Raw genomic sequence first — 15,366 nt, forward strand, 5'->3', positions numbered from 1 at the left:
GCAACTTTGGTTCAAGGCTACACCCGGCTTCTATGATGCTGCGCACCCAGGCTATAAGAAAACTAAGAAAAACGGTGTCATTTGGCTCTATTGCTCAACAGGTTTCAGAAGAGGGTAAGAACAAAGGTCATGCTGTTGCAATAATTTGAAATCTTTGCCTTAAACGCAGCTTTATTTTAGCCATAGTTCGAACAGAAACGGACAGATTTCCGCATGGATTTCCGTAATGTGTAAACGAACCATCAATACGACACCCTAGTATACAAATTATAGATAGCTGTTTGTGTGTGGATAGATAGCTGTTTTTAGCAGAAAACTTAAACTAGGCCAGCCATGAATCGCAATTCAAGGGAAAATGTATTCAAGATTAAACTAAACCAGGATCATGGTTTGTAATTATGTTCTTATTTGAAAATTATTTGCTTGAAATAGTTATGCATGTTAAATTTCATGTTTTTCTTAATATATGAAGCTTGATTGTTGGCTCCACTGCCCAGATGCATCATTTAGGCTAGGCTAGGACTGGGCTAATCATGTTGTTACAGTTTTGTTACTGCTTATAGAAAGAAATAAAATATGCGTTTTGGTTGCCCCTTCAATTGCATTATCAAATGTAATATTTTTTTGGTATAGGTCTATATATATAGCCTATATATATATATATATATATATATATATATATATATATATATATATATATATATATATATATATATATATATATATATATATATATATATATATATATATATATATATATATATATATATATATATATATATATATATATATATATATATATATATATATATATATATATATATATATATATATATATATATATATATATATATATATGTGTATACCTAAGCCCCCTCACTAATGGCCTTTTACCCTGATTATAATTTATTATTTGCCAGGAATTAGGTAAGGGAAATTGGACATCCACCACATGGCTAACATAGGAGTAGAGTTCATTTGTGATGCAAATGGATGTTATATTCAGATTGAGGATGCAATTCTAGATATATATTTGCACATTAGGGGGGTGGGGGTATATATTTTGTGAATATATAGGTTCTAAGAAATTCCTGAATTTCTTAGAAAAACTGGAAAAACACTGAAAGAAGTGAAGATAAAGGCTCTCCCCCTGCAAAATGTATTAACTAGGATTATTCTGCATATTATGTAGTCAGAATTGTTTTCTTAATATTTTTCCTTATGTCCAGCTGAACTCCTAGGCTTAAAATACCGGTTGGTTGGTTTGCTAATTCAAAGATTTGTATATATATACACTGTCAAGTTAGCCATCTGTTGGTATCCCAAAAAAATGTCATTAGATGTGCATTAAATGTTCTATCCTAATATAATAGGCCTGTTTTTTCACTCATCAATGTGCTAAGATATTACATCTTTTGTCAGAAAACGCTTAAAAGTGAAATCTTACAAAGATCTTACATCTTTGGTCATTTTTGTGCAAACATCTTTCATCATTCTGCTCTGATCAGCAGTCTGAGAACAATGATGAGTAGATCATCAAAGTTCTCTCATCATTGGCCTATATGGCAAAACAGTGGCGGTCTTCACACTTTTTGCTAACATCAGTGAGCTGTAAGATCTTAGAAGAAAGATGAGTTAAAAAACGATAATCTTTGCAGAAAGATTTAAGATCTTAGATGTAAGATCTTAGTGCTAAAAATGGGCCTAATAATTGCTGCTGTTACTTGGGGGAATAATTTTGTGAAAATTGTTGGGGAGGGGCATAGTTGGAGGCAATTTTACCATATCAACTGAAAATGACCAATTGAACAATGACCTATATAGTACCTTAGAGGCAAAGGTGTTCTAGAGAAAACAGATAAGTTTCTGTGGATGCTTGAATTATGTAGGCATATCTTAGTTTGGACAAGATTTTGGGTAAATTTCTAGGTGGCACTATAATTTACCTAGGATGAAAGTGAAAATATCATTTGATGCCTTTTTTATGTTCTTTCAAAGTTTAATAATTGCTTCTGTTGCAAATTGTACCTTGAGCCCTTAAAGGAGCCCCAAAGGTATTTTATATGAATTATAAAAGACCATAAAAAAAGCATCAAATGATGTTTTCACTTTTATCTTAGCTAAATTATAGGGCCCACTGCTTACCATGGAATTTACCCCCTCACCTCCCTAATGTGGAAATATATGCCCTGAATTGAGACATACCCTGAATTGTTAACAGCAATGTCTTGAATTGCAAAATTCAGCACTATTTTTGTCAACAGCATTTGAAAAACTTGAAACAGAAACAGGAACATGGTTTATATTTGAGTGGCCTAATAAATGAGATTTGAATTGTTATAAATAATTATTTTTGGAATATATTACTCTTGAAGAACTTATTTATAAGCTAGTGATACGTTTTCAGTCACTTTTCAATAACTTAACTTGTGTTGATAACTTCTTTGCGTGGTTAAAAAAATGAAATACCTTTGAGGCTCCTTTAAGGGCTCAAGATGCAATTTGCAACCAAAGCAATTATTCAGTTATGAAAGAGCACAGAAAAGACATCAAATGATGTTTTCACTTTCATCCTAGCTAAATTATAGTGCCACCTAGAATTTTACCAGATTTTGAAGATGTTATATTTCAGCTTGAGGGGGGAGTACTTGTCCCCCCTCTACCCTAAAATTCTGTCCTAACCCTTTTCCCTTTATTAGGGATATTAATTTTATTAATACAAAATTTTGCTAATTTTTTGGGGCTTGTCAAGACCTATTGTGGGTGTCAGTGTACAGTTGGGGCTGTTGAGAAGGTAACACTATAAAATTTGGAAAAAAAACTTCAAAAAATCCTAAAATACTTACTTATATCAATCCTAAAAGCACTTCAATTTTAACCCCCCTCCCTTGTAATGTGCAAATATATGGCCCAAATTATATATTTCCTATGCATTGATCTGTTTCTTGGTTTTGTTAATGTTGCTTATTTGCCATTAAATCTATTTGAACAAAAGAGTGGCAAATTTAGAAAGAGCATAAAAAAGGCATTGAGTTAACAATTTTAGGTTAAACCCATTCTTAAGATTACTTATAGGATAGAATGAAATTTACTATTTGACTTCCTATTTGATGTTCTTTTCATATATAATATCAACTATTGTCATATTTGCACTACCTCTGCCCTATCCATGTCGCAAGAACCCTAACCTTTGATGAACTTGGGTATATTTTGTGGTATAGAACTAAAATTTTCAGAAACTAATTTAGCACAAAGAAGGCATGACAAAAGTGTTTAAGTCTTATATTTTTAAAATACTAATGTATAAGGTTTTAAATAATTTGGAAATATGTGTCTTAACAATAAAAAAATCTAATATGACTTAATATCCTACCCAAATCATTGGAATTGGGTTTTGAAATCCTAAAATATAAGAAAAGTAGACTCAAAACCAATATTAAGAAAAACTGTTTGTTTTGTTTTTACTTAAGTTAAATGCATTTCCTTGTAATAAAACATAAAAAATGCAATTTTTAAAACTATACAAATAGAAAAGGAGTAGAGAAGGAGCTTGATCAGCAGTGGGGTCCTCTTTTAATGTTTTTCTTCTATTGTTTTTAATCTTTCTGTATAGTGTTCAATTTAAATACCCAAGCACATATAAAATTAAATCCATAAGCAAAATAAAGCTACAAGCAAAGCTAGTTGGGGAGGTCAGGGTGGAACTGAAAAAAATTTGCTGTTTACAAATAACCTCTTTGCTTATGAATGGAAAACAGAAGTTTGATGTTCTCTAGATGCCTCTTAGAATAAGGAATGTTTGAGATTTTTCAAACCAACCCATCTGGTGGGGTTGTTTCTGAAATAGTTGGGTTTGAACTGGAGAAGCAAACAGGGGCGGTTCTAGAGCAAAATCTTGGGAGAGCCCCAATGTGACAAGAATGCAAATGAGCAAAATCTTGGGGGAGGGGGAGCTATTTGACAAAATTGTCATTAATTCACCAATTTTATTCTAAAAAAAAGAGTAAAAAAAGAAAAAACCAGGAATGAGGGCATAAAAAAATCTTGGAGGGGGGGGGTCCCCTGCCCACCTCCCCACCTTCTGTAATGTTTTGCACTAAGACAGCATACTAGCAGGTTGACTGAGGTTATTCTGGCCAAATGACATTCTGTGCTGGTGGCTGATGACCCTGGAGCAGGACTGGTATCAGTTGATCACCATGGAGTAGTACTGTAATTTTTGGCCTTGTACTGCCAAAATTTAATGGTGTTCTAAGTCTGTTGCACTTGCCTGATTTTGACTTGCTTGATCTTGAATAAGTTAGTTTTTCACTTGGCATATGAGGTAATCCGCCTCACTGAACACGTTTTGTCTAAAATGCTAGACTCTAACCTTTCTGAAAGAAAAAGTGATATTGGCTGTAGAAAACTTCTTTTGGTAGGGGATAAGGCAAAGTCCAATCTCCTGGTGAATAGATACTTTGTGTTCAGGGTTCAACAGCAGCCATTTATTGATCCTGTGATCGTTTATGAAAGTACAAAGAACACCAGTATCTAAGGGTTGGAGTCATTGCAAACAATGCAAAGGAAAAGTTTGAAGAACAATATATTTTTCTTTGCAGAAAAAACACATCTCAGGTCTAAGCCACTATCATGGTCATCAAGCATAAGGAGATGAGGATTGTCCTTTGACTAACAGCCATGCTTCCATATATCTTGTAGAGGCAACTAAAAAATCTCGCCATTCAAGTAGCCTGTCCTTTGACAACCAGCAATGCTTCTGTATATCTTTTTGAGGCTACTAAAAGCCTTGCCACTCAACAAGCCTAATGGGTGTGAAAGCCCTAGGGAACCAGAAAGACCTTTTTTTATTTATGAATGTGGTATTTTTTCCATGCTAAGTAGAGGTGGTATGTTTCACCTTTTTAACTCCTGTTAGTTGATTATTTGAGTGGATGGCTGCCATAGAAATCAAGCAGATTATCAACAAACTTTGAAACAACTACTTTGTTGAAGCTACTTGCCCTGGCTTGGCTCGTGGGCTCAGGTGTAAAAAGCAAGATATTTTTGTGCATTTTCAAAAAATCAGTAGGCCTAAGCTAGTTTAAAAACCAACAAAGAGAAAAATCTAAAAAAAAACAAAAACAAATGAGACTGTGGCCAGTGGAGAGAAAAGAAAAGACAAATGCAAAACAACGCGGATATTTCCCCTGTATTCAAACAAGGCGTCTTCAGCACTTAAAGAAACAACAAGAAGAACAGGATAAAAAAAACAAGATAAAACTAAAAACCAATAAAACCACCACCAAAAAAAATGTACAATTGGCGCAAACTGATCCACGTAGGGAAAAGATGCTATTATTATAGAGTTACTTCAGTGAGGACACCCGTGTAAGTAACTCTCGTTTTTTTTTTTTTTTTTAGATTTTTCTCTTTGTTGGTTTTTGTCATTGCTGGCCAGTTCGGCTTAAGATCTTTCACTAAGCTAGTTTGTCTAAGTGCTTTGTTGTTGTGTTGAAGATTTAAATTTCGGTTTCAATTTCATTTGCAACAGCCTATTGAAAAGCCAACTGTGGTTCATCCTTGATGTATGCCTAGTGACAAAATAGCTGCACATGTCCCTTTCTTGTTTGTCAGAAAAGATTTGCTGATTGCACTGTTGATGCTTCTCAACTTTTCTGAATGTCATGCTGATATAAACTTCAGGCTGATATTCACTAATTGATACCAGCTTTTGTCTTTTTTAGATAAGGGAATTCTTTTTAGATAAGTCTTTTTTTAGATAAGGGAATCAAAATTTCAAGATAGCCATTTTGTTCAGCGTAGTTGATTTCCAGATAGAAAATATGTTTTTGAGGAGGACACTCCCCCACAATCGTCAGGGTAAGGGTTGTAAGTTATGCCCTGAGGGCATATAAGAACGATGTTGGCACAATGTACTCTTTTTTTTCCTTTTGAGCTGGGCACCTCATATGGAATGGATGGTCTCAGACACTTCAAAATGGGCTCATTCGATTGGATATTGAGTTCTAGTGCCCTTTTTAATAGTCGAAAGTGATTGAAGGGAAACTAGCCCCCCCCCACGCCCTTCATTCCCCCAAACACATCCAATAAAAATTTTGAGATAGCCATTTTGTTCAACGTAGTTGATTTCCAAATAGAAAATATGTTTTTGAGGAGGACACTCCCCCACATCCTTCAGGGCAAGGGTTTTAAGTTATGCCCTGGGGGCATAAAAGGTTTCTAAAGAAGGCGTTGTCGTAGAAACTTCAAAAAAGGCTCATTCGATTGGAAATTCGAAGGGCTAGCACCCTTTTTAATAGTCGAAAGTGATTGGAGGGCAACTAGCCCCCCCCCACGCCCATCATTCCCCTAAACACATCCAATCAAAATTTTGAGATAGCCATTGTGTTCAGCGTAATTGATTCTCTGATAGAAAATATGTTTTTGAGGAGGACATTCTCCCACAACCCTCAGGGCAGGGGTTTTTAGTTATGCCCTGGGGGCATATAAGGTTTTTATAGAAGGTGTTGTCGTAGAAACTTCAAAAAAGGCTCATTCGATTGGAAATTAAAGGGGTAGTGCCCTTTTCAATAGTCGAAAATGATTGAAGGGCAACTAGCCCCCCCCTCCTACGCCTATCATTTCCCCAAACACATCCAATCAAAATTTTGAGAGAGCCATTTTGTTCAGCGTAGTTGATTTCCTAATAGAAAATATGTTTTTGAGGAGGACACTCCCCCACAGCCCTCAGGGCAAGGGTTTTAAGTTATGCCCTGAGGGCATATAAGAACAATGTTGGCACAATGTACTCTTTTTTTTCCTTTTGAGCTGGGCACCTCATATGGAATGGATGGTCTCAGACACTTCAAAATGGGCTCATTCGATTGGATATTGAGTTCTAGTGCCCTTTTTAATAGTCGAAAGTGATTGAAGGGAAACTAGCCCTCCCCCACGACCATCATTCCCCCAAACACATCCAATCAAAATTTTGAGATAGCCATTTTGTTCACCGTAGTTGATTTCCAGATAGAAAATATGTTTTTGAGGAGGACACTCCCCCACAACCTTCAGGGGAAGGGTTTTAAGTTATGCCCTGGGGGTATAAAAGGTTTTTATAGAAGGCGTTGTCGTAGAAACTTCAAAACAGGCTCATTCGATTGCAAATTTGAAGGGCTAGCACCCTTTTTAATAGTCGAAAGTGATTGGAGGGCAACTAGCCCCCCCCCCCACGCCCATCAGTCCCCTAAACACATCCAATCAAAATTTTGAGATAGCCATTTTGTTCAGCGTAATTGATTCTCTGATAGAAAATATGTTTTTGAGGAGGACATTCTCCCACAACCCTCAGGGCAGGGGTTTTTAGTTATGCCCTGGGGGCATATAAGGTTTTTATAGAAGCTGTTGTCGTAGAAACTTCAAAAAAGGCTCATTCGATTGGAAATTAAAGGGGTAGTGCCCTTATCAATAGTCGAAAATGATTGGAGGGCAACTAGTCCCCCCCCCCCCTCCCACGCCCATCATTCCCCCAAACACATCCAATCAAAATTTTGAGATAGCCATTTTGTTCAGCGTAGTTGATTTCCAGATAGAAAATATGTTTTTGAGGATGAAACTCCCCCACAGCCCTCAGGGAAAGGGTTTTAAGTTATACCCTGAGGGCATATAAGGTTTTTAAAGAAGGTTTTGTTGTAGAAACTTCAAAAAAAGCTCATTTGATTGGAAATTCAAAGTGCTAGTGCCCTTTTTAATAGTCGAAAGTGATTGGAGGGCAACTACCACCTCCCCACGCCCATCATTTCCCCAAACACATCCAATAAAAATTTTGAGATAGTCATTTTGTTCAGCGTTGTTGATTTCCGGATAGAAAATATATTTTTGAGGAGGAGTCCCCACAACCCGCAGGGGCAAGGATTATAAGTTATGCCCTGGGGGTATATGTGGTTTTTATTGAAATCTTTGTCGTAGAAACTTGAAAAAGGGCTCATTCGATTTGAAATTCAAAGGGATAGTACCCTTTTAAATAGTCGAAAGTAATTGGAAGGCAACTAACACCCCGCTCACGACCACCATTTCCCCAAACACATCCAATCAAAATTTTGAGATAGCTATCTTTTTCAACGTAGTTGAAAGTTTTGGAAATTAGGTCTTTAAGAATGATAACCCCCCCCCCCACAGCCATATCATGTTTTAGGATGATAACCCCCTCAAAGCCCTCAGTGCAAGGGTTGTAAGTTATGCCCTGGGGGCATATAAGGTTTAAATGGAAAGTTGTTGTATAAATCATAGGCAGCACGATCGTGCTGCCTAAGTAAAGAACGGAGACATTCGAGAATGAGACAAGAAACGGGGAATAAGTAAAGAGAAGGACACTCCCCCACAACCCTCGGGGCAAGGGTTTTAAGTTATGCCTTGGGGCATATAAGAACGATGTTGGCACAATGTATTATTTATTAATTTTTTCCTTTTGAGCAGGGCACTTCGTATCGAAGAAGTTGTCGTAGAAACTTCGAAAAGCCCTCATTCAATTGGAAATTGGAGTGGCTTGTGCCCTTTTTAATAGTAGTAATTGATTGGAAGGCGACTAACACCCCTCTCACGCCCACCATTTCCCCAAACACAACCAATCAAAATTTTGAGATAGCCTTGAATGTAGTTTGAAGTACTTAAAATTTGGTCTTAGAGGATGACAACCACCCTAACAGAACTTAGGGTAAGGGTTGTAATTTATGCCCAGGGGGCATACAAGGTGTTTATAGGAAGCGTTGTCGTTTTCAAAAGGGCTCATTTGATTGGAAATTGAAAGGCCTAGTGCCCTTTTTAATAGTCGAAAGTGATTGGAAGGCTTGACATTTTTATAGTAAAGATCAAAGTGGGTGTAATTTATTATTTTTTGTTATTGTTGTTGTTTAGATCAGGGCACTTCGTGTCGTGGGAACTTCGAAAAGGGCTCATTCGATTGAAAATAGAAAGGGCTGATGCCCTTTTTAATAGTCGAAAGTAATTTGAGGGCAACTAATCCCCCTTCTACTCCAACCCTCCCATTTCTGCTTTTAAAATTTATCCAAATCAAATAGCGTAATTATATCCAAGCTATCAAAGAAAGTAAACAGATTTTTTTGCGAATGGTATCAAGTTTTCTATTTCAGCTCAACTAGAGGAGGTATGAAACTAAATTAAACAGTACTTTTTGTGTCCAGATTTTTAAAAGGGTGTATGTTGTTAAAAATTGGTGAAAATTTTTCTCCAGCATACAAATAGCAGGTCAAACTATAAAGTCTTGAAAAACGAATAGATTTAAAGTATTATTTTCTTTTTCCCTGAAAAGACTATGTCAATATAAAACGAACAGAAATGGATTTAAATAACTTTTTCCACAAAATAAGTTATTCAAAGAAAAGATTTTTTAAACAAAAAATGAGCAAAAATAAAATCAAATAATCTACCAAGCGTGAAACTACCACAAATCAGCATTGATAAATAAATGAAATTCAAAACGAACAGAAATTACAATAATTAAACGAGTCAAACTCAAAACGAGCAGAAATTGACATGAGTTGGGCTCAAAACCTCTAAGCCTTCCCAAGGCCAGAACATAATTTGCACTTTACTGACAAAATATAAATGTTTTTACTTTCATAACTTTAGTAAATCAAATAATATTAACATTTTGATTACTAAATATCAGTATATGTATTTTAAACTGACATCGCACATTCATTTGTATTTTTTTTTTTGTATAAATATTTGTATATTATTTTTTATCATTTGTATTAGGTGGATCAGTCTGGTCTAAGACGTGCTTAAACTTGGCTTGTGAAAACTATGAAACAGATGATATTTTTAAGTATCGTGATACTTAAGTATCACAATACTCTAAGTATCGGTTAAGTAGTGGTTAATGTTCTGTCCCCTAAATTGTCCAGGTTCACCATTCACTGGAATAAGAAGCAGGATAGGGCATCAGACCAAGAAGACTAAGTCCAACGTGAAACATTAGCCACTGATTTGTTCTACAGGGTTGTAAAATCCTTATTCTCCTTTTTAAACTCTGAAGCAAAAGACTTGCTGAGAAAGGTGGCATTATCTGGAAAAACGCATCGGTTAATATCATTAGAGGCTATTGTGAGTGCGTGTTTGGCAGCCTACTTAACCTAAGTATTCTCAGACTTGTTTATGACAAGTGCCAAAGTTAGACAAAGATTTGTTCTGTCACCTAAACTGTTCAGCTTCAGTATTCTGTGGATAACGAAGCAAGATAGGACGTCATCCCTAGGAAACCAAGTCCTGTCAGAGACATTAGTTACTGACCTGGTCTGCACGGAAGAGAAATTAGTACGATATTTATCAATTTCTGAAGCAAAAGATATACTAAAAAAATGACACTGTCTGCACCTACAGTTGGTATGAAGATTAATCCCGCTTAACTAAAAACACGGGCAGTGATCCAGCTGGAGCTACTGATCTCTTTCTTGGATCATAGAAGCTACAGAGGCTACTCAGTTCTAATCACGATACTTAAAGCCTGTAGACTCGTCTCTGAAAGTTTCATTTACCTAAACCCTTTCCAAGATAGCCAAAAGTAGATAATCACGATACTTAAAGTATCGTGATTATCTCAAACCGTAAGCTCATCAACTGCCGTGCAAAAATTAGGGTAGCAAAGTAGCAATGCTACTTGGCAGTTCTCAAATTTGTTGGCAGATTTTGTCTGTAAATACCATTTTTACATATAAAAATTAGGTTTGCTCAAAGAAAAGCTGTCAAAACATAAGTTGTACTGCTAAAGTGTTGGCAGTTTTTGGAAGTCTGTCAAATTCTGCTACTGGCAGGCAGCAGCTTTGGTAATTTTTTCCATACCTAACTCAAACCCCCCCCCCGCCTTCCTAACACTCAAACATATAACGTGAATTATCTATTTCCCTTGAGCTTTTCCGGTTCTCGATTATGTCATAGTTGGTTCAGTTTACAGATACACGGTTTTAAACAAGAGTGGTGCTAACAACTTAAAGTAAATATAGCAATTTTCAAAAGATTTTTTTTTTTTATTGGGTCTTGGTAAATCAGTGCGTCTGGATTGTATAACTTCAACAAAATGGAATTATAATCAAATAGTGAGTTTTTAATGGTACTTGTTAATTAAATAAACACACTCAAGAATTTCGCCCAAGTTAGATCTCACAGAACTGGTTTTATAGCCATCACTCTCTGACAGTAGAAGCTATCAAGCAGCAGCTTGTAGGTGGTGCAATGGAAGAACAATATTTTACGCTTTATGTGCCCACTCATCTTTTGATGCTTATTGGTCTCCGTGATTTTTCCTGTTATAAATTTGACTGGGATTCAGCGCGTCGTGCTGGATTGGCTAAAGGAGATGACCAAAACTCGTCACAGTGGGTTTCAGGTCTTTGTGACCTCTTATCCACTGGTAACCAAAAGATGGGTTATGGGAACAGTTTTTAAGCAATGATTATCCTCGCCGAGACATAAGGTGTCAGTTTCATGAAGCCATAACTATTTTCCCCCACTAGGTTTGCTAAATACTCAACACAAGTTTTCAAAACTTTCAGGGACAACCACCCACTGATATTTTCCTTACTTAGCAACAATCAAGATGATTGTTTGAATAAGATCTCACACCTCAATTTCGTACTTAGTTTAGAAGGGACTATTGATATTTATGAAAGTATGTACTTAGCCTTTCCCTTTCACTCCAAAACGTGGAGATTTTACCATGGAAAATTACAAATATACTGAATAAATACATTGATGACCCTGCCAAATGAAGGAACAACTGTCAGCAGATTATCGAGTTGATTCTCAGCTACTGTCTTGCTTCTTGAAAGCAGCGTCTTCCTTATTGACAGACTTTTTGTACCATGGATTTTCCGTAGTTTTACGCCAGAAACTCCTGATGTCGCGAGGGACGCGTTCCGTGATTGATAATGATGCGGTTTCTCAGTTGGGAGATTCTGCAGGAATGGCTAGAGAGGCCGTTGCTACAACTTCCCGGAAACTTTGCAGTTTCTTAGACAAACTATTGAATAATCTCAATTCACGCTTTTTCGTTGCCAAAAATAGGTACAACCCAGTCGACGAATCGACTGCCATGATGGGAAATATATTTTATACCGGCTCGGTTGAATTGAGCATAGGAAAACCTGATCAACTTGGACACTTGGTTGATCTTGCGAATTTCGAGGGTTTTCAAAATTTGCCACGAAGGGCAGTTCTCGACCAATACAAAACATGGCTAGATTATATTTCTAGAGTAAATGCAGATCCTAAGCATTCCTCTCTTAGTGCTATGCAAAAGTTTTACTTATTTTTCGAGCAGACAGCATATTTGTCCAAATCTTGCACAAATAGCCAAATTCTCTCAAAACTGTTTATTTGTCAGTTGAAAGAATCTTAAAAGGTCTGGTAGCAATCAAGATGTGCATACATTTAAAGCAGGTAATGAGAAATCTGGAACATGGAAGATTAGTAGCCTAAAACAGCCAAACTGTAATGTAGCAGCAATTCTCTGTTTATTTTTGGGATTAGATTAGGGCAAAACTAATACCACAGCTTCATAATGCATGTGCTGCAAGGCTGCCAATCAATATTATTCTCCCAAAAAAGCAAATGGTCCTTTTTATAGTTGTAGTATTGTGATCAATGAGTATCAAGCATGCAGCTTCTTAATGCATGTGACTGCCAGGCTGCCAATCAATGTTCTCCTCCCAGAAAATCAAATGGTGCTCTTTGTAGTTGTAGTATGGTGATCAATGAGTATCAAGCATGCAGTTGGGTATGCATTATTTTTATAATACCAATACCATTGGAGTGTACAACTCCATCCATAAAGTAAGAGCAGTAAGCTATATACAGTATGCTTCAAACTTTGATTACTATACTCCATTAGCAGTATTAGAGTAAATTTGATACAGCTCTTTTGATAAAATGGTACAAATAAAGTTATGGAGTGTAGTATTTATGGCTAGTATATGGCCCGCCACTGAATTAGATTAAATTGTTAATCGTGATTCAGAAAAGTATTGATATTTCTCACTGCAAGTTATACTAAGTTACATTTGTCATTTTTCTGCAAATTTTACATGTAAAAATGTTTTTTGCTCAAAGCAAAGCTGTCAAAACGCAAGCTGTGCTGCTAAAGTGTCGGCAGCTTTTGGAATTATGCTACTGGCAGCTTTGGAGCTTTTTGCACACTTGCATCAATATGTCGACACACAACATATCAACATTTTTTTGATATGTGTGATTTTTTTTTTTTTTTTCATGACTAATATTTATACTGCAGAGGGTCTTCTCCTTAGGATAACTTTTCAGAATTGTTATGGTCCTAAGCACAGAATGATAAAAATAATTATAATATTAACAGCAATAACAATAGGACAGGATTAAGATCATTCAGAGCCATTGCTGGCACAAAGGGCATCAAAGCAACGTCTCAGCTGCTGCATATTTTTACAGGGACAAGTAGCAAGCTTGTTGCCCAACCTTGCTGTAACGGGGATGGCACCCTGGACCCCATTTGCCAAGCAGAGCGTCAGTCTACTCTGTTACAACAGTAGAGACCATGCCAAAAATATTTTTAATTTTTTTTTATTATTATTTTAGGTTGTTTTATTTGCTGTACTGAAGAAGGAGTCCGAATTTTTAACATTGAACCTTTAGCTGAAAAATGTCATTTAGGTTTGTACTTTTCCATTTTTTTTTTTTTTTTGCTTGTGTATTTACTCCAACACAAGGCATGTTCAAAATATAATACAGGCTTTGAATTGTCAAACATAAATTACCTGATTAATTTCTTGTGATTCTTTTTTTTATACGTTCAACTATGTCAGTGATATAAATTCAGATTTTCTGCCACATTTTTTTTTTCTACCACACATGTCTGATCCTTAAAGTTAAGGTGGTCACATACTTTTTCTGGGTTTGAAAATATGACATATGCATTATACTTGCCCTGAATAATTTTAGAAATTGATAATTGATTTGTAAACTAAGCAATATTGTGTGATTTATAAAGCTGTAATTTCCTTGAGGGGTGACTTGCACTGCAGGGTGACTACCCTGCAGTGCTGCTTGCAGTCATTGTTTTGATTAGGCCAAATTCATGAAACGTCCACCCCTACAGTACGATTAGACCACGCAAGTAGGGTTTTCAATCCTGGGACTGGGATTCAGGAATATGCTTATGATAAGATGGAGACCCGATATTTGAATATCACTTTAAAATTATGTGTACATATTTGCCTGAGCTCCGGTTACCATAGGTATTGTCGATTTCATGCAGGTTGATTCATATTTTGTAGTTTAGTTTGCCTTTTCTGATGTTTCGTGAACATATGTTGCAACCCTAGGGGATGTCCACTTTGGATTGGTAGAAGATCCCCCCCCCCCGCTATCATAGGAACTTCGGAAGGGGCTCATTGGATTATAAATTGCAAGTTCTAGTGCTCTTTAATAGTCAAAAGTGTTTGGAGGGCAACTAGACCACCCTCTCACCCTTTGTGTCTCCCAAAAACATTTGAATGAAATTTTGAGAGTTTTCAGCATAGTTGAAAGGTTCAGTAACTATTTTTGGGGGGACGGCAGCCCCCCATACCTTTGGGCAACTGTCTGAGTTGCGTACTCAGTGCAACTCTCTACCTTAGCTTTGCCATAGGATGGATGTATGGACGGATGCATGAGTGATAGACTTATCTATCAACAAGTGAAATGACATTATTTTTATACAATCCCAAAAAAGGCATATGCCAGATTTGCCTCTCACTCACACTATCTGTCTTGGCTTTATCTCCTATTAGCCATGGCATGATGCGAGCAACCTGATTTTGATTCAAAACGAATGGTGTCAAAAATCAAAAGTTCTTGTGCTCTTTAATTTTCAAAAGGGTTTGAAAGGCAACTAGACCCGTCCTCCCACGCTCCGTTTCCCCCAAAAACATCCAATTGAAATTTCAGCATAGTTGAAAGGCTCAGAAAGTATTGTTGGGGGGACAGCAGCCCCCCCCCATGCAATTCGTCTATTGTTTGTATTTAGTATTTGTTATTGGGAAGAGGGGGAATGTATGACCCTTGGTGTCCAAAAAGACCAAGGGCATTCAGACAAATCTTTCAGAAAATTTCGAGTAGAGTAGTGAACTAAATCAGAACACACTGCGTAATTGCAGTTTGCCAAAAGGAGGTATCTCAGAAATGGTTTAGGCCATTACGTTGGAACTTTCAGGGATTGATGAGGGATATGTTCAACTGACAAAAAGGTAGGCCTAATATGTGTATACTACTACTACTAAGGCCAAGGGTATAAAGGTAAAATTTCTGGGAATATTGAGCGGGAAGTTGAACTAAATCAAAACACAATATGTGCATGCAGAT

The 15,366-nt window shown here is 36.5% G+C and overlaps 1 protein-coding gene across 1 annotated transcript in view; it reads left to right on the forward strand.

Annotated features, from left to right (window-relative positions):
• Window positions 1-279: 279 nt before the first annotated feature.
• LOC148940445 (WD repeat domain phosphoinositide-interacting protein 4-like) overlaps window positions 280-15,366 on the forward strand; it is a 70,942-nt gene continuing 55,855 nt past the window's right edge. The window contains exons 1-2 of the mRNA XM_089104947.1: window positions 280-388; window positions 13,603-13,677. Coding sequence (XP_088961073.1) covers window positions 334-388; window positions 13,603-13,677 — 130 coding nt within the window. The 5' untranslated portion in view covers window positions 280-333. The remainder of the gene's footprint in view (window positions 389-13,602; window positions 13,678-15,366) is intronic.

This window comes from Artemia sp. Qi Xiang Cuo, chromosome 19, assembly GCF_049724085.1.
Source record: "Artemia sp. Qi Xiang Cuo chromosome 19, ASM4972408v1, whole genome shotgun sequence".
Lineage (NCBI taxonomy): Eukaryota > Metazoa > Arthropoda > Branchiopoda > Anostraca > Artemiidae > Artemia > Artemia sp. Qi Xiang Cuo.